The sequence below is a fragment of the Dipodomys merriami genome, unplaced genomic scaffold (assembly GCF_024711535.1).
Source record: "Dipodomys merriami isolate MVZ:Mamm:240054 unplaced genomic scaffold, mDipMer1.0.p SCAF_2, whole genome shotgun sequence".
Lineage (NCBI taxonomy): Eukaryota > Metazoa > Chordata > Mammalia > Rodentia > Heteromyidae > Dipodomys > Dipodomys merriami.
In genome coordinates this window covers 73,387,641-73,408,016 of record NW_027203381.1, presented here as the reverse complement: position 1 = coordinate 73,408,016, position 20,376 = coordinate 73,387,641, and the positions used below count along the sequence as shown (strand labels likewise).

Genomic DNA, 20,376 nt, shown 5'->3' with positions numbered 1-20,376 from the left:
CTTTTAAAAAGATACTTAAAAACTATGTTAAGTCTGGAATAGTCCTTTCTCAGACTGAACACACAATTACTTTCATTTTTTCCAGTGCTGGTGATTAAACCCAGGGCCACACACATGTTAGGCAAGTGTTCTACCACTGAACTAAACCTCCAGGATTTAGATTTTTTTTTTTTTGGTCAGTCATGGACTTGAACTCTGGGCCTGGGCGCTGTCCCTCAGCTCTTCACCTCAAGGCTAGTACTCTACCACTTGAGCCACAGTGCTACTTCTGGTTTGTTGGTGGTTTACTGAAGATAAAGAGTCTCAGGGACGGTCCTGCAGGGCTGGCATTGAACCGTGATCCTCAGATCTCAACCTCCTGAGTTGCTAAGATTACAAGTGTGAGCCACCTGTGCCCAGCCAGGATTTGGGTTTTTGAGAGAGGGCTTTACTATGTAGCTCAGGCTGGCCTCAAACTAATGATTCTCCTACCTGTGCCTCCCAAGTACTTAAGAGTACCATTACACCCATCTCATCATTCTAGAAATCTGTGATTACCAGAACATCTCTAAAAAATTATAGACCAACTCCTATCAGCCTCTTTAGAAGTCAGTGTCTGGGAACTACACAGACTTCCCAAGACATGAATCTTACAGGCAGACTACTCAGAGGACAGGACGTGGGCGATGATCCAGCATTGTGTAACATATATGTGAAAGCAGTTCTGAAGCCTGGGGCCAATTCTCACTCCTTGATCTGCCTATACAGGCTCAGAGAGATTGAGAGTGAAATACTATAGTTACTGAACAGGAGCTGCTAATGAACATCACTTGAGAAAGAATGCCTTCTATGAACAAGTCAGTCTGGTCTTTACTCTGCTATACTACCCCATAATACTGGAAAGAACAGAGAGCTTGTGGTAAAGGTAAAAATAATCATAATAATAAACTAATACAGCAATAAGCAGGTTGTAGTTCTCATTTAATCTTTAAAACAGCTTAGAAAAACCAGATGTAGAGAATGTCAATAGTTTGCCATAGGCCTGTTAGTAAGTGAAATAGCCCCAATCCAAACAATGCTCTGTGTAAACAACTCATTGGTCTGCTGGTTTTTGTATCTATTTATCAGACACAATCCCGTCAACTTTGTTCCCTTCACCATCTTTTCCATAACATTAATTATACTTTTAAAAATCAAAGTATTTTGGACTTCCCAACAAATTGATATCGAGATAAAAGAAAATACATAAATCTTCTTTGCTGAAGAAACTGTTAAAAGCTCTGAAAAGAACTCAGTTCATGTTTTTAAACCTATGAAATATATCTTGTAGGCATTAATGAAAATCATTTGATAAAGATCAAATATAATTGACAACCACTGAATAAAATGTCATTATTCCTATTCATTATAGTTAAGCTAGAGGTTATCAAACTATAGCCAAACTATCACTGGATCCATGTTTTCATTAAAATAATTATTGGCTTGTAACCCCTCTGTATGGTATTTTCACAATAAAAAAAATTATTATTGGAAGAGAGCCACAACTATTGTTTTGAGATGGTCTATAGCAGCTCTCATGACACAATAGCAGTTGAGTATTTGTGCTAGGGATTTATTTGGCCTATAAGCCAAATGCTTTATAGAAAAAAGTTTGTTGGCCCTGAGGCAATCCAGGGGTTAAGGTTTACATAAAATGTATAATTTGTCCACATGTGAATGGCCTCAAACTGTATGTATATATGTATGTATGTATGTATGTATGTATGTATGTATGTAATACATGTTTATCTCCAGTCTGTAATATAAAGATGACAGGAACCTGGTTTTACCATGAAGGTTTTCTTTCTGCAACAAAAAGTTGAGTTGATTCATGGAGTTAAAGATGAGGATAGATTCTACAGATGCTCTGTACCGTCCAGAATGCTCTGTGCTGACATTCAGCCCCAGGCTTTGAATTCCTTGGCCTGCCTCCATTCCTTCTAGGAGTGGGAGATCATGGGGAATAAAGTTGGTAACCACACTATGAAGAGTTGGCTCTTTAGAATCTGGGTCAAGTAACCAGGATGCCACCTGAATGGGAGAGCAACCAGAATATTTTATTTTAATAAAGACATTTCTGTACACTTGTTAAAAGTGGAAAAATCTCATTCATCTTTATTTAACATTTATTCACTGGTCTTAAATTAATTTGGGCTAAGTTATTATAGCCTTGATAGTTTTAGGTTTACTTAGTTCTTCCAATAAAATGTAAAGCATAAATGTTTTGTCATTTCTTTTTCAGAAACCCTTCAGGATAGGAGTTGGCCATCAGAATCACCTAACTGTTTTTGGCTTCCCACAAGACTGAAAAACCTATACTTTCTAATAGTTGATCTAGCAGCTCATAGATTAGATTTAGCATAAGAAAATCAAAACTCTATTAATACATTGGAAAGTTAATACAGTAAGCCTGCCTTATGTGCATATTAGGCACATTTTTAACCAACCTTGAAAAACAAGTTTAAAATTCCTCCACACACATTACAGCTTTCAGTCAGTCCATATTACTGTGTGATCTGCTGAGAGTTTCCCTGTCTTTAATTTTGTGAAAATATGACTCCAAAAAAGCAAATAACATTCAAAAAGCAAGGTAAAAGTTACAGTAATCCTAACAAGCCAAAAGGACCTGTAAGGTGCTTAAGTGACAAAGTGAAATTTTTAGATATGTCTAAATCCAACATGACTGTAACAGAAGTTGTACAACATTATGGGGGGGGGGGAGGAATGAATCAAGCATCTGCAGTATTCAAGATAAAGAGCATGAAATAAAATCCAGCTTCTTGTGAGCAGTATTAATATGTAAAACAATAATTTTTCTAATGTAGCTTACTGTGTAGTTTAACATTATGGAATCTCAGAGCCACATATTATGGCATCCATATGATACAGGTTTAGAGTATAAAACTCTAAGCATACTAAGCATTTGTGGTTTTTCCTCAGTGATGGTCTTGGAACCAGATGCCAACAAAATAACCAGTGTTTACTGTATATGATTCATTTGCTTTTTGAGGGTACAAATGAAGTTGGACCAGAAGTATTCAATGAGAGTCTGAGGAAAAGTTATATCATATTTAATATTAAAATGATACTTTATTTTATGTACCTTCTTACTCAAAAATGTGATTATTGTCAGCCATGATGGAGTTTACGTGTAACCACAACACAGGGGGATATTGTGAATTTGAAACCAGCCTGGGCTACATAACAAGACTTTCTAAAACCAAAAAACAATTTAAAAAAAGGAATGCATATCACAATAAATAAATAAATAAAAAGTGTTTTGATTCATAAAAGCAGAGACTATTTCTAGTAGTTTAAGAAGGTACTATACACATCTAGAATGAGAGAAGTTCATAATACTCCTATTGTTTGGGACATAGAATATCAAAATTGATATTCTATATTGATATTGACAGGACAGTTTAAAATCCTTGCCCCCGCAAAAATGAAAACCAAAAGGAATTATGAAACTTGGCTGGTGATGTAGCTCAGTAGGAAAGTACTTGCTTAGCATACACAAGACTCTGAGATCCACATATTTCTTATCAAAAGAAACTAAGAAACTAAAGCATCATATTATTATTGACCATATATTAGTAAAAACTATATCAATACTAAAATTTATAAACTCTAATAGCTTTCATGTCTCAACATGAAAGTTGAGACAGGGGTGGGGGAGGGGGAGAGATGAATCTTTGAAGATTATAAATAAATGTCTTTTCCTGCCAAAGGCATGGCTCAAGTGGTTGAGCACCAGAACAAGCAAAGTATGCAAGCAAGTCCCTAAGTTCAGACTCCAGTATCAGCAGAAAAAAAAAGGCATGTCTTCTGAAAATGTTTTATGCTAAAAAATGCATATGACAATAAAATAACGTTCCTTCTTTGATAACTTAAAGTCATTATTATGAAGAATGCACTTTTTTTGGGGGGGGGTCCATTCGTGCGGCCTGAACTCTGGGCCCAGGCGCTGTCCCTCAGCTCTTCAGCTCAAGGCTAGCGCTCTACCCTACTTGAGCCACAGCGTCACGTCTGGCTTTTTCTTTTTGTTTATGTGGTGCTGAAGAATCGAGTCCAGGGCCTCATGCATGCAAGGCAAGCGCTCTACCACTAAGCCACCTTCCCAGCCCCCAGAATGCACTTTTTTTTTTTTTTTTTTGGGTCTGGTCGTGGGGCCTGAACTCTGGGCCTGGGTGCTGTCCCTCAGCTCTTCAGCTCAAGGCTAGCGCTCTACCACTTGAGCCACAGCACCACTTCCGGCTTTTTTCTTTTTGCTTACGTGGTGCTGAGGAATCGAACCTAGGGCCTCGAGCATGCAAGGCAAGCACTCTACCACTGAGCCACCTTCCCAGCCCCAGAATGCACATTTTTTAATTGCATAGAATAGTTCTCAAGGACTAGTTATGTGGTTTGCTTAGACATCTTAATTCATAAACTTTCCTATTTTTTGCAGTCATTCTCAAAATCATGTGAAAAATCCTAACAAAATTTTAATTTCATTTTCAATTTACTATGGGACAAACAACTTGAAACTTAAGATCAAATTTAAAATTTTTCTTACTTTTAAATTTCTTACCACTTGGCTCAAGTGGTAAAATGCAACCTGCTTAGTGAGCACAATACCCTGATTGCTAGGCCATCAGTTAAAACCACAGTAACAAAAAAAGTAAAAAAAAAAAAATTTTAATCTCTGTAGTAAAACTTTAAGGGCCTAGAATTTGCAACATCTATTTTCATTTACATAGAAGTGTTTAGTACATGAAGATGTTATTCTTAGTTGGTGAGATTAGTGGACAGAAAAGTGACTTTTCTGAAAGATTTCAAGTTGCATTACTAAAATTAAATAAAAACCAAATCATTTAAGAATTATATAAAAATATATAAATTATATAAAATTAAATATGACATAGAACCTTAGGATCTTCATAACTTTGTTCCAGGGAGATGCCACAAGACAGAAGAAGAATTTTATAGCTCTTGATGAAGTCATAGATGATTACAGAACGTTCTTTATTACTTTGCTTTTGCAAACAGGATTGAAGATGCCGCATCCTGTCTCTCACAGTCAAGCTTGGATCGAGAGAAGGTGGAGCCAAACTAGCACTAATTTCTTGGAGAAAAGAAAAAAATGAAAAAATTACATACATTCATTTAAAGCACTAATCTTTATTGAACAGGTTCAAAAATACTCAGGAAACCAAAGCATCAGTTCTAAATGACTGCTAATTCAAGCATGCCTTTATCCAAGTCTTATCAACTATGTAGATGAAGTAATATATAATCTAAAAATTATGGATGGGCTAGAAGATTTTAAATGCTTTATTTTATGTGGAAGAAAATTCTACATATCAAGACTAAATATCAATAAAATTACAATTTTCAGAAGAATTTAGGTCTAAGAGATTTTTAAATGAAGTTTAAAGAAGATAGCCATATAATGCTGTATCCAAAATAAAAGAAGTTCAAGAAACTACTAAACCCAAAATATTTCCCTACAAAAAACAATGAAAGTATTTCATTCTGGCTGAGGAACAGACACTATTTTCTCCTGTCCAAAACCAACCAAGAGCTGAGTGTGTCCAATAACTACAATTCATTTCCAACTTAAATCATTTCAACTCTAAAGGTTCCTCCAGAAACTGTGTAAGGCAGAAACTATGGTTCTGTAGCTAAACAGATGAGTTCCAGAGAAAGAATGAGAAGAAATTTCATGGCCCATCATTAACAACAATCTTATGCAGCAGGCAGTAAAGACTAAGGGAGATGTTTTCAAAACATTCATCATTCATTCTGAGGGTATAGGTAGAAAAAAACTTGGCTAGCAAAAGAAATATTCATTTTAGTTAACATGTGTGTGTATGTGTGTGTGTGTGTATATATATATATATATATATATATATATATATATTAGCTATTCTCTAATTAACACGTAACTTTTTAATTCTAAAATAATGCTTAGTAAATTACTCTTGACAAGCAAGATCGCTTTCTATTATGTTTCATTAATTATACACTGACTTAGTCAAATACTGATTACTTACCAGAATGTGTTTGTTCCCTTTGCAGTGAAAAATAGTAAGCATCCCTTCCACCCCAGCACACTGCCAGTCCAACCACAAAGATGTCATCCGAGCCTTGAACAAGAAATCCATCATCTATAGTAGGGATTTCCTGAGGTAAATTGACTAATAGAAGTAAAAGTGAAATAGAAAATAAAAGATATAAGATAATGGTTAAAACAATGAAAATGTAAAATAGTGACTGGCAAAATCTGTAGATATTAAAATATGCATTCTTCCATAGTCAGGTTATATAAGATCTATCTAAACTTGTCATCAATTAAAATCATTGTCATCTGGAAAAATCTATTCAAGATTTCCTAAAATAGATCCATAATAATGACTAAAGGGGAAGTAACTCAATTTTTTAAAAAGCTGCATTTCAGCCGGGCACTGGTGGCTCATACCTGTAATCCTAACTACTTAGGAGGCTGAGATCTGAGGATCATGGTTCAAAGCCAACCCAGGCAGGAAAGTCCATGAGGCTTTTTTCTCCAATTAGCCACCAGAAAACTGGAAGTGGCACTGTGATTCAAGTGGTAGAGTGCTCACCTTGACTGAAGAGCTCAGAGATAGTGCCCAGGCCCAGAGTTCAAGCCCACAACAACAATAACAACAAGAAAACAAAAAAGCTCTATTTCAAATTTCTAACACTCAAACAGAAACAAATACCACTTGCACAGAAACTGCATAGCAAATTCAGCAATTTTTAACTAAGAAATTCTACTGAGTCCTATATTTCAGTGAAATATTATGATTTTATATCTGCAGTCAATATTTTCTAAAATCATGTAATCCCAGTTTCACAAAGAACAAAACTGTTTTATTTGTAATTATATCTTATTTCAGGGAAACATTTGGCACACAGAAACTTGATACATATTTGTTAAGTTTAAGTAAATATTTTTATCCTTCTAGCATAAAGCCTGATATTGAAAATGTGCTCAATTTTATGCTTGATAAATGAAACTGTGAAGAGATACAAATGCTTCAAGAAGCCAATGAATTTGCAGTTTTATAATATGTAGTTTTAATAAAATGAAGTCAAAATAAATTTCAAAAAATATTAAAGGTAACAAAGGAGCTAAATAGAGACAATGAAGAAGAATGGCCAATAAACATATGAGGATATGCTCAACATCACTGGCCATAAAGGAAATTCAAAACAACAATGAGATTCTACCTTACCCCAGTAAGATTGGCCAGCATAAAGAATTTGAACAATAAGAAATACTAGTAAGGTATCTTGCTCATGTAACTGTAACCCCTCTGTACAGTATTTTTATAATAAAGAATGTACAAAAAAACCTTCACAAGACAATGTGATGGAAATGAACTTTACAACTTGATGGGGCTGGAGGGGGAGAGAAAGAGAAAAATGAGAAAGGGAGTAACAATGTTTGACAAGAAATATACTCATTATCGTAACCTCTCTGTACACCTTGACAATAAAATTAAATTAAAAAAAAAAAAGAAATACTAGTAAGGATGCAGGGGGCTGGGTGGGGGAAACCAGTGTTGATGGGAATGAAAACTAGTACAACCACCTATCACAACTACCCTATGATCCAGCCATATCACACTTAGGCATCTACCTAGAACATTACAAATAAGACTCTTGCACATACATCATGTTCACTGCTTTACTATTCAAGATATCCATGTTATGGAAACACTGAGATGTCCTACAATAGATGAGTGGGTTAAGAAAATGTGGTACAAACAATACAAGGGAATTTTATTCATCCAAAGAAATTGGATGGACCTAGAAAAAAATGTTAAGTAGGACAAGCTCAGAGCCAAACAGTAGATGTTTTCTCTCATATGTGGAAGCTAGATCTAACATACCAAAAAATGCATGATAATATTCATAGGGTTCAATGCACTTACAGTACCCACAGACTAATGAGGGGTATACTTAGGGGTATACTGCTAAACAATACAAATACCAGGAAGTGAAAACATGCTTCAAGAGGTGGGCAAAGGTGCGGGAAGCATGAGTGGGGGAAGGGTGAGCAGATACAGTCGAATAATCGATGTACATTAAGTAAAAATTGAACTATGTAACTTGAGGGTAGGGATAGGGGGGACATAGGGAAGAATGAAAGGGTGACACTGATCAAGAAGCACTGTATTTATAACCTCACACATGGAATTGTAACCTTTTTGTACAACTACTTAGTAATAAGTAAATTCCCTAATTAATTAAATTAAATGAAGATCTCAAAACAAAAAGCGTTAAAGGCTCATACATTCACAACATAACTCAGTGGACACAGAAAAGCTTAGTCCCATTATTGCTTGTGTCAGTGTATGATCTACTGTTTCCCTGCCCTTAATTATATAAAAATATGCTTCACCCAAAACAAAGTAAGGTAAAAATTAATGTGCTTAATTTAAGTGATAAAGGTGAAATTGCTGGGCTGGGAAGGTAGCTCAGTGGTAGAGTGCTTGCCTTGCATGCATGAGGCCCTGGGTTCGATTCCTCAGTACCACCTAAGCAAAAAAAGCCGGAAGTGGCAATGTGGTCAGGTGGTAGAGTGCTAGCTTTGAGCTGAAGAGCTGAGGGACAGCGCCCAGGCCCAGAGTTCAGGCCCCACGACTGGCAAAAAAAAAAAAAAAAAAAAGGCTAAATTGTTGACAGTATATCTTTAACAGAAGCTGGGTTGCATTACAGGAAAAATAAATGAAGCACATATAGTACAGTACTAAACTCTATGCACCCTGAGCATTTATTTTTCTTCAACAGGGGCTTCCTTGGAATTATATACCTGTGGACATCAATGATATACTGTACATAAAAGTAATAATTAAATATATGTTCTATGAAATGAAGATCAAATTCTCAAATTTTATTAACAAATCCATAATGCAATTTAAGAAATCTAATTAATAGGTTGCCAAGCTGACTACAGCTATTTCTCATGATCCAGAACAGAGTTCATACAATTAAAGAAATAATCAGGCATTATTTGACCAAATGGTTCAATTATGAAAATGTGGATAGCTCCCTGAAGCTTGGGGAAAAAAAAGTCTTTAATATAGACTTTCATATAGACTATTAGTGAAGGTCTAATACTTGAGATAAATCTTGAAAAATGTAGGTAATAAACAACGTGAAAACTAGAGCGCATGTGTGCTCTACTTTTATGATTGTATAAGTAAACAAAGGCATTATAATAGGAAACAATGATCACTAATGATCAGTAAGAAATATGCCACAATAAGAAATCATCAAAGAATATCTGCTCATATCCAAAATATATAGTATCTAATTTTTTTTTTACAAAATTTGTATCTACTAATACACTTTTCATATACCTCCTAGAATGGAAGTTAACTATTAGCAACCAGCTGTTGCTAATAAATAAATAAATAATAAATAAAGCTGTTCTATATAAATATTCATTAAAAGATATACTTATTAAATGTTGAGATTACATCTAATATTCAATGCTGAAAAATCTAAATGTATCTCAGTCCATAAACTAAAGATAAATATAAAAATATAAACAATTTAAAGGAGAATCTTACCTTGCCTAAACATACTACCAATAGTAGCAGTTTTTGAAGATGTCAAGCTTTTGATCTTTTCACAAGCAAGTGAAATGGAAAATCGCTTCTTACACTGCCACTCTTTAATGAAGGTTTGAAAGAGAGTTTGATTACTTGCTACATCAATTATGGCCAAAGTTTCTGAATTGCATGAGGCTGGAGTTAACTGCAATTCATCCAGTGACAACTGCAGTGAAAAACTTTTGTCTCTCAAAGGACTGTCATCTTGTAAACTGTTTATACTCTCTAGACTTAAATCCTGGTTTTTAATATCTGAAGGTGAGCCAAATATAAAACTTTCACCAGGCTGTAAAACACTACTAGTGTTCTGAAGTTTTACAGATGTTCCAAGAATCTCTGGAAATGTCACCTTAGAAGCAGATGCTGGGCTGGGTGTAGGAGGAATGAGACCATTATCATCACCTAGAGAGTTTTCTTTACAAGCCAAGGGGGATGAGGTTTCACTGTGACTGGCAGAGTTCTCTAGTGACTTGTCCACCTTTCTTTTTACCTCATTATTAGGGAAAAATGAAATTCCCTGTACTTGGTATGTCTCCAAATTTGAAATCACTTCTTGTCTCTCATTTAACTCTGTGTTTTTCTCTTTCAAACAAAGTAAGTTTACCGTTGTTAATTTTGGCTTTTCATTTTCTACAGGACTATATACTTTATCTAAAATCCTCTGCAGTCCTGGACTTAAATCAAATGATGCTCCTGACCATATGAATGAATTATTTTGCCTTGCCTCCTTTAATCTGGACGTTTGAGCTGTTTCATCTTGATTTCTTCTAATGACTTCACCTTGGGGGAGACTAATACCTAAAATTGCTGAGTCACTTAGTTCTAATGCTCTAAGAGATATTGAGGTATTAGGATTCTCTGGGACTGATTTTGCTACATTGTCTAAAGCTTCAACTATCTGAACAGAGTCCATTTCTGAAAATATAATAGACTCATCATTGAAAGAAGTCAACTGCTGTTGAGCAATCAGGGGCTCAGTCATATTTGTTTTTTGAACTGGGTCTTCTTGTAGATGCTGAGAGTCACTGAAATGGTTTGATATTATTTCAGAAGGGTGGGGTCCTTTGGCTTGTATATCAGGTGGTGGTTCTTCTGCTAGTAAGTCTTCACTGAAACTGTCAAATAATAAACTATCACTCATATTCAAACTTGTTTCTGGGCCTGGCAGACATTCTGTCTCTCCACCAGTAGGAGATCTCTTTTGAGGAGCCATGAGTTTGACTGGTTTCACTGTTTCTTGTGTTTGATAACCTTGAAGAAAACTGTTTAGCTGGGAGTCAGTAACAGAATATTCATTCCCTTTAAAACAAAGGCCATTTTCTTCTAAAAGAACCGGAGAACGTAAAGTAAAGCTTTTTAGAATCTGTCTGTCATTCCCATATTCAGTATCAATAGTCTTAAGATCCAAATGGTCCATGTTAGTCGTTCTTGGAATATGCTGATCACTGGAAGAAGTAACATGACACTCATTCTGAAAAGAGTTCTGTCTGTCTAAGCTCCTCTGCACAATCCCCACTGCCAAGCTGGTGTCCTTTATTCCTTGTTTGGCATTTTCAATTACCATCTGTTGCATTATTTTCTCTGACTGAGTATCCAGGTAGAAACTATCTTCAACATCACAGAGAACTAAACTTAAGTCAGAAGCAGGATTATTTTTAGTTTTGTTTGTTGAATAAGTATCTGGTTTTTCTTGTATTTTAGTAGAATTTAGAAAATTCTCATGCTGATCTTCTGTTTTACCAAACGGTTCAGTTGACTGAAGTATTCTACCGGGTACCTCAGTTTTCCTTATCTTATCTCCTAATGCCTGAAAATGGTTTTGTTCACTTTCCTCATTATTAGGTTTTATAATTTCACATTTCATAGTAGCAGCATTTGATTCTTTTTGGATATTACTATTCAGTATTTGACAGAGCATTTGTGTCTCTATTATACTTTTCTGCTTGATACAAGTGTTTGTCTGTTTATCACATTGTTTTCCCAGACACTGGCCAACTTGAGGTGTATCATGGCTTTTTACAAAAATATTCTGTTTTTTCAAATCATCCTGTATCAGTACATCATTTATTTTTTCTGTCTCACCTACAGCTAATCCTCTTCCACTATTACTGGCTACACCAGAGGCTTGACAAGTCACATTTTTACTTTGTGACCTTGTGTCAAAATGTTCCACAAAAATATCATTCATTTTTGTTCTTTCCCTTAAACAACTCTGCTTTTCTTGTAACAGAAGTGCTTTGCTATGTTTTTCCTCAGTACAAAAAGATGCATTCTTGGCAAAAGGTTCTGAACTTCTAAATTCCATATTCTTCTGATCTAAAGTAAGCGGATCCTCACAAAGAAGAGGCCTAGATACAGTCTGTCCTTGCAAATCAATTCTACATATCCGAGCATCTTTCACAGGGCTACTGTCCTTGGATTCTTTTCGATGCTTCCTAAGTTTCCGAGATTGAAAACTTGTGTTCAGCTCTTCTGAACTAAAATTCAAAGCTGCTTTTTTATTTTTTCCCAAGGAGAAAGTCTGAGCAACTTTCTTAGTACATGCTTTCCCTTCATTCAGAGAGGCTGTGGGCTTCTCTTTTTTTATGCCCAAAGAAGCCTGTTTTCTTGCTCTGAAAATGGAATTTCTCTGATGCTCCTGTTTCCCTTCCTGGAATGTATAATGAAAGGTATGTTCTCTACTTTTATCTAAATCTTGTACTGTATTTGGTGAATATATAACATGAGAATCACTAAATCTTGTATTACCTTTCTTCTTAGATTTTTCTCTTTGATGAGAACTCACAGTTTGAGGAACAAACATGTGTGTCTTTACTTCTGAATCACTGTTGCTCAATGAATGTGTACCAGTACTCAAAGGAGAATATGGATCCCATTGTACTCCCAGTTCAACTAAGTCCTGCTGCAGAATCATTTTGGCTTCCTCTACTATCAGGACTGCTGCTTCCTTTGCAGTTAAACCTTTTCTACCAGTCACCCAAATCGTTCGCATATTCCGACGTTCTTCAACTGCTTCCTCTTCCTCATCCACTGCCTTTCGGGCACTATACAAGGAGACGGGATAAGAGGGAAATTAATGCACTGACTCATTCATTCATACAACACATATTCATTAATCATTCAATCTCAGCTACTCCAGGAACTAAAGAACTAACACTGTATGTATGTACATATATGCATGCACTGTATATATATATATATATATATATATATATATATATATATATATACATATATATATATATACACACACACACGTTCACATACATGGGGAGCGTGTGTGTGTGTGTGTGTGTGTGTGTGTGTGTGTGTGTGTGTGTGTGTATGCTCTCATGAAGTTTATGTTCTACCTGGGGAAATAGGAAAATAAATAAATGTTTACATAAACAAATGTATTTTATGTCAACTGGTAAAAGTAAAACTGAAAGCAGTCCTAAGCTCCAGCCCCTACTCTTTGGGGATGAGGGGCAAAGACACAACCAAAGGAAATTCAGATGGTCCTGGCAACAGATTGGCAATTATAGATGCAAAATAATTCCACAGCTCCTGCAAGCTTCAAACCTAGTATAGATTTGGTAAGATAGTAGCTTTCTAGTTCCAATATAGTAGAAATCTAGCTTTGCTAAAGAAAGATATTGTTTTACCCACCTCCCTCATCTCAGGATCATAGCAAGGGACCATCTTGAGAGAGTATTTATTACTGGAGATGAGTTAGTCTGGAGGATTGAAAGTTGGACATAATCACAGCTCAGGGAGTTTGAGGATACTTTATCAAGTACCTGAATAGAAGAGAGCCTCTAAAGGTGTTGGTGGAGGGAAAAAGGATCTGACAAGGAACTGACAAGGGAGAGGAACTTCAGAAGTAAAGGGTGAAGTAGTCAGAGTGCTGGCCCTCCAGAAGTTGCCAGTCACACTGCCTGGGAATCACAGTACAGAACATCAAGCTGGTGGTTGGCTTAGTACTAGGACTCCAGAATCTGCCTCTTGGCTATATGCACTGGCTGCCAGGTGGATCTGAGAACCCTTAAACCAGACTTTCCAAATCCCACCTCTAAGAAGTATATTCTGGCATATGTTTGTTGTCCAGTGGGGCTAAACAAACAAACTCAGGCTCAGAATACCACATGATTTCTACAACCGCCTTCCAGATGCCCCTGGGCTAGTCAAGTTCTTGGATGACCAGAACCCTGATCAACACTGTTTGTAACATCATGAGAAACCTTGAGCCAGAAACAGTCAAGCATGACTAAAAAACTGAGCCCCAAAAACTGAAGGGAGGTGAATTTCTGTCAAAGAACTAAAACCCACATCCACAAACTGCATCCTAGTTGCTGACAGGTGAGACTATGAGCCTCCAAACTAGGCCTTCCAAATACCATGATTTCTATAGTAGAGGTGAATGACTGAGCAGAATCTGAAAACACTAAAGCACACTTCCAAGTACTATATCCAACTGTGTGTTTGCTGTCATGTGGTGTAGAATGCTTTTTTTCTATTTCTCCCTACTTTATTCTTTTATACTGAAATAAACCCTTGTTAAAACTTGAAAAAAACAAATCAGAATCCAAGTGTTGGTGGATCACACCTATAATCCTAGTTCCTCAGGAAGCTGAAATCTGAGGATCAGCTCAAAGCCAGCTGGGGTAGAAAAGTCCAATTAACCACCAAAAATCCTAGAGGTGTAGTTCAAGTAGGACAGCACCAGTCTTGCGTGAAAAAGCCTAGTGAGAATGTAAGACCCTGACTTTAAGGCCCAATATAGCACGCATTAAAAAAGAGGTTTTTTCAATAATACCTATGAAGATAATTGTTAGTATTTACTCCTTTATGTGGGTTCTGTATCTCCTGATACAGGGTAATACATGTGGTGGTATCATCTAGCAACTCCTATTCATGAAAGACAATAGTTCTGGGTGGCCAAGATGGGTGCTGTCTACTATTCTAGTAAATTCATGATATTGTTAAACTATAAAAGAAAATGATTAAATTATAACAGACACTTTCAGATATTATAAAATACACACACACACACACACACACACACACACACACACACACACACACACACAGAGTCAGTATCTTCTGGCATAAGATTTCCATTAAGATCCTAAACAAAGTAAAAATCCCCACTATATTACTATTTGACATTGTGTTAAAGGTATCCACTGGTTAAACTAGGCAAGAAAAATCAAATAGACATACGAGAATTCGGTAAGGAAGAACAAAATTATTATCTCTTGTTAAAGATGATATGGCAATATATTCCTGAAAAATCCTAGCAAGTCAATCATAAAAGTAATTCAAACAATTAAAAAAATTCAGTAATTAGGACAGAAAAAACAAAATCACAGAAATCAACAGCCTTCAAACATACATGTAATCATGTAATGGACACTGCAAGATAACCCAATTAATCCTTACCAACCAGTAAAGATTAAATGAGAATGAATTTATGCAAAATTGATATGAGAAAAACTCTTAAAACCTCCTGAAAAACACAAAAGCAAAATCAAATGCACAACAGTATCTACTTTTGGATAAGTTGATTCAACATTATAGACATGTCAGTTCTTAAGTTTTAAAGCATCCCAATAGTAATTATCACATGCTATAAATTTCAAATAAGCAAATACATAAGAATTGCAAAAAAAAAAAAACTGAAAGTTTGTAAGAGAGAACTTGCCTTACCCAATATTGAAACATGCTTACAAAAGGCTTTTACAATTAAGAGCATGGTACTGGTTCATGAATTGGCAAAAGAACAGTTTACCATAGACTAGATATAGATTTAAGGAGTTATTTTTGATCCTCAGTACTGCAAACAAAGGAGAAGAAGAAACAAGAAAGAGGAGGAGGGAGAAGAGGGGGGAAAGGAAGAAAAGGAGGAAGAAAAAAATATAAAAACTTTACCTATCAAAAACATGATGAAAATCAAGATTGGTGCCTTGAATCAAAATGTGGTATATATACACAATGGAATTCTATGCCTCCATCAGAAAGAATGACATTGCCCCATTTGTTAGGAAATGGAAAGTTTTGGAAAAAATTATATTAAGTGAAGTAAGCCAAGCCCAAAGAAACATAGGTCCCATGGTTTCCCTTATTTGCAGTAACTAGTATATGTCTGAGTCAAGCAGAAAAGGTCAGTTAAGTTGATGTTAGGGAAATGAACCCTAAGATTATTTCTTTGTTGCTTTGTATGTCCCTCCCCCATGGTATAACCCCTGCTTTCACTGTATTTGATGTTGTTATAATTTGTAGAGGGGAAGGTCAAAAACAAATCGTTTAAATAGAGATACAGGTGGACCCATTGCAACAATGAGACGTACAAGTCGTTATGTCGAAAACAAACTTTACAACTTTGGTGGGGGGGGGGAGGGTTGGGGGGAGGGTGGGATGGAATGGGAAGGGGAAACAAATGAGGAGGCTACAATGCTTGATAGGAATCTTGCCCATGTAACTGTAACCCCTCTGTACAGTATTTTCACAATAAAAAATAAATTAATTAATTTTAAAAAAAAGAAAAAGAGAAAGCACCTGCCTAGCAAGCATGAACCACTATATTCAAAACCCAGTACAAGAATAAAGCAAAACCAACAAAAATAAAAAACAACTGAAAATATTTGGCATATGTTTCAAATATATATAAATCAAAACATATATGTATCAAAATATGTGTACCAAATATATGTATCAAAAAATAAAAATCCTAATCAATTTGAAAAAAAAATTTCAAGAGGAAAAACAACTCAAAAGCAGTTGAAGCATAAGAAAAAGATCTGCTAAGATAACTCACAAAGATAAAATTCACAAAGATAAAAAAATATCTAAGGATATTCACCTATCACTTTTAATTAAAGAAATGCAAATGAAAACTATGCTGAGATATAATTTATCATCTATCAAACTGGTGGAAATAAAAAATTCCTAACAACGGATTGATTGGTGAGATTTTAAGGTAATCTACCATCCAGGAATAAGAGAGTACAGGAGTAAGAGGAAGTATTAAGAGGAAAACAAAACTTGGTTGGACTCTTCTGCAGAGTAATATAGTCTATGTCATAAAGCTACTCGTGCACTGTAGAAATTCCATGACTAGAAATCTATCCTATCGAAAAATTTCTAGAAATATAAAAATATAGATTCACAGGGTATTCACTGCAACTAGTAAGAATGGCAAAATATTTACAATATTTGTAAAATATAAAGTGAAAAGTAATTCTTTTGGAGGATTACACTCATGCCATGAGAGTATTTAAGAAGAAAATATTTTAATACACTCTGTAGTACTTAAAAATTGATACAGTTTGTCATTTGAGACTCTCTTACCTTTTGAAAGGCACAGCATTTTTCAGAACTACCTCCACCTCAGCAATATTTGCTCTAGCAAGATCTGCCACAGTAAGAAAGCCAGAAGAATAGAGGAACCTGGCTCGCTGTGCATTGAGTAAGGATACCCGGACCAGGTCACACAGCTCCCGCTGGATGCCAAATGTAAGGCGCTTCTGAAACTGGGAAAGTAGTAGTTCCATGTTGTGCCAACCCAGACGATTGGAAAATACTGTAATCATCCCTAGAACATTCACCAAATATTGTTGAATTAAAATTTTCTTATAGATTAATCCTCCATGTTTTAGGCATACTTTTTTGTTGCCTTTTTTTGTAGCATTTCAAGGTTTAACAGAGTCCAAAATTAATAGGGGCAATAAAACACAATGCAAAAGTCTAAATTATTAAAAATACATTAATGACCAAGTCACTTTTCTATGAGAACTTACACCCTAACTGCAATCTTGGATCTTTGATACCAGTGGCTTGAACAGCGAGTCCCTCTCTTTCTGCCCCCTGCCCAGTCGTTCATTCAGCATATACTCATAAGCACAAACCTTAAAAAAAAACCCTACATATACATAATAGCCCAGGGTTTCTTTCCTAAGAACCTGCAAAGATTCTTCAGTAAAATCAGACACCCAACTTCTGTTTGCCTAACTTAGGGGATATGGATTTCATATGTTAAGGCACAGCATTGACAGTGGAGAAACTAAATATTTGGAACAGTCAGATAGGAATCTAGAATTGCCGTTCACATGTCCTTCTCAGCAATGTTTACTAGTTAATTTTCTAACAAAAGGTAAAGCATTAAAGAAGAAAAAATTAGGGGGAATAGACCAGAAGAGAGAGGAACTGTCAGCAGGAAGTTGCTGAAGAATGGTAAGAAGTAAGGTTTAAATACTTGGCTTGTTGCCAGTTTTCTATAGGATACTGGGTCCAGATGATTCAGACTTTCAGATCTTGATGACGGAGACTATATAACATTATGGAAATTTTAGAGACGCTTCTAGTAAAATGAATTAGAAAAAAATGATCTTAAAATCTTAAACCACAGATTCTTAAGTAAATGTGAAACACTTTGTTTAACTGACCTGCATAAACAGCAGCTGACTGTTGTAAAGACTGAATCTGTCCACGATTGCATCCATATTTCTGATTGATTTCCTTTAAGGAAACTTCACTGATTAAATCTAGTAGCACAAGACTGGTGAAAAACCTAAAAATAAATCACCAAATGTGAGGTAAGATATCATTTATATCAACTCTGAAAGTACAGTACGTGTTGTAAAATAACTGAAATGAAAAATGATAGAGTACTTACACACTTGGGGAGGGTTCCTACCAGGACATAGGGTTGGTAGAAAGAGAGATCCAAGTTTACAATATGCATCAGCACACTAATGTTATTATAAACAAAAATGCCCCCTCCCCCATGTCTCAATACTGCTAATTTCAAGAAATAAGACTGACTCAAAAGAATGTGATAGTGCAAAAAAAAAAAAAGACTCATATTTCAATAAGATGACAGAATATAATTTAAAACCTGTTTTGATTTGAAAGGAAACAGTGATCCAGTGATCCCACCATACAAATCCTTATAAAATTTGTGTTACAAATAACATAAGAAATATTACAATTATTTTTCACTGTTATTTCAAAGAAGCTAAAAGCCTGTATAATTTCCTCATTTGAATTTTTCTCTCCTTCCTGCTGAGAATAGATTAGTTCTAAAAATGCTACAAAACATAATCCCAAATGAAATTTCAGGAAGTTAGTGGTTCTGATTCATGTCTTCTATAAGAAAGGGAAATAGCCAGGTGCCATGGCTCACGCCTGTAATCCTAACTACTCAGGAGGCTGAGATCTGAGGATCACGGTTCAAAGCTAGCCTGGACAGGAATGTCCAAGAGACTCTTATCCACCAGAAAAATGGAAGTGGCACTGTGGCTCAAATGGTAGAGCGCTTGCCTTGAGCTGAAGAGTGGAGGCATTCAGGCCCAGAGTTGATGACCGACAGAAAAAAAGAAAGAAAGAGAAATAATTAAATATTCTACTTTAAAAGATCTTTCTGTGTAATTGCTGCTAAACTACAAGTTGTGGTAATACACAAAATATGAATACAATTAGTAAATACTGACTTTATTTTTTTACAGTGAACATGACTACAAGACACTGGATATTTATTGTATGCCAGACCCTGCATTCAATATTGGAAAGTCCAGGCTCCTTGATATTTACCGTTTATGAATGGCCATTTGTCGGTGTTGTCTCTCAGTTCTGGCTACTACTTTTCCTTTCACACTGCGAGCCAAGAACCCTTCCTCGACTCCTACTAGTTCTGCCACCCTTTTCATAGAAGCTGGCAACTTCTCCCATAAACAGAAAAACCTATACCAATCTATAGTAGTCCAATCTTCAAACATAGGTGTAACCTAAAGAGAAGAATTATCACTCATTAGCTACAATTATTGCATTTCACTGGGCTGGGATACAACTCAATATATATACTATTTGCCTAGAAGTGTGAGGTCTTGTGTTCAAGTCTTAGCTCCACAAAATGATAAATATAGATATCATTGTAAAGTGCTTTTTTTGATGTCTGTAATACTTCATTTAAATAAAAATAGTATTTTCACAAAAGTAATTGCCAGATCAAAAGAAAAAGAGACCACTACACCTGTAACTGAATTCCATAGACTCCAAATCTTTATATATTTTAAAATTGTACAGAGGTTTCATTGTAGTATTACCATATATGCCTATAGTTCAGTTACTTCTTCATTCTTCTTTCTCATTCCTACCTTTATAAGCAATTTTAACAGATGTCATTATTGTATTTTTGAAACTCTAAATCTTTATCATAGAAATTTTCAACTTCAATATTGACTCTAGATATAATCTTAAATATTTTGTGTAATAGCCAAGAAAGAATCCATAAAACAGAAGGAAGGAAAGAAGGAATCAATATTCAGAATGATATATTATTTAAAAGGTCTGAGAGTAAGATAAAAACAATGAGATAAGCTGGGCGCCGGTGGCTCACGCCTGTAATCCTAGCTACTCAGGAGGCTGAGATCATGGTTCAAAGCCAGTCCAGTCAGGAAAGTCTGTGAGATTCTTATCTCCAATTAACCACCAGAAAACCAGAAGTGGAGCTGTGGTTCAAGTGGTACAGCACTAGCCTTGGAACAGCACCCACACCCAGAGTTCAAGCCCAACAACTGACAAAAAAAAAGAGAGACATTTCAGAAGTATCTAGGATTACAGGCATAAAGCAAAGTACGCAGCTACTTTATTTCTTATCAAAATCTTTGCTTTATTCATGGATGATGATCTAATTTAACCAAACTTTTAAAATCCCTTATTGGAAGTCAAGTATGGCTGCATATATAAG

The 20,376-nt window shown here is 35.6% G+C and overlaps 1 protein-coding gene across 1 annotated transcript in view; it reads right to left on the bottom strand.

Annotated features, from left to right (window-relative positions):
- The window catches only part of Polq (DNA polymerase theta), a 68,046-nt gene that overhangs the window by 30,767 nt on the left and 16,903 nt on the right, over positions 1 to 20,376 (bottom strand). The window contains exons 13-19 of the mRNA XM_070028867.1: positions 19,221 to 19,414; positions 18,074 to 18,198; positions 16,980 to 17,223; positions 9,609 to 12,694; positions 6,057 to 6,200; positions 4,929 to 5,125; positions 1,809 to 2,049 (exon numbers count right to left, since the gene is read on the bottom strand). Of these exons, the coding sequence (XP_069884968.1) occupies positions 1,809 to 2,049; positions 4,929 to 5,125; positions 6,057 to 6,200; positions 9,609 to 12,694; positions 16,980 to 17,223; positions 18,074 to 18,198; positions 19,221 to 19,414 (4,231 nt within the window). The remainder of the gene's footprint in view (positions 1 to 1,808; positions 2,050 to 4,928; positions 5,126 to 6,056; positions 6,201 to 9,608; positions 12,695 to 16,979; positions 17,224 to 18,073; positions 18,199 to 19,220; positions 19,415 to 20,376) is intronic.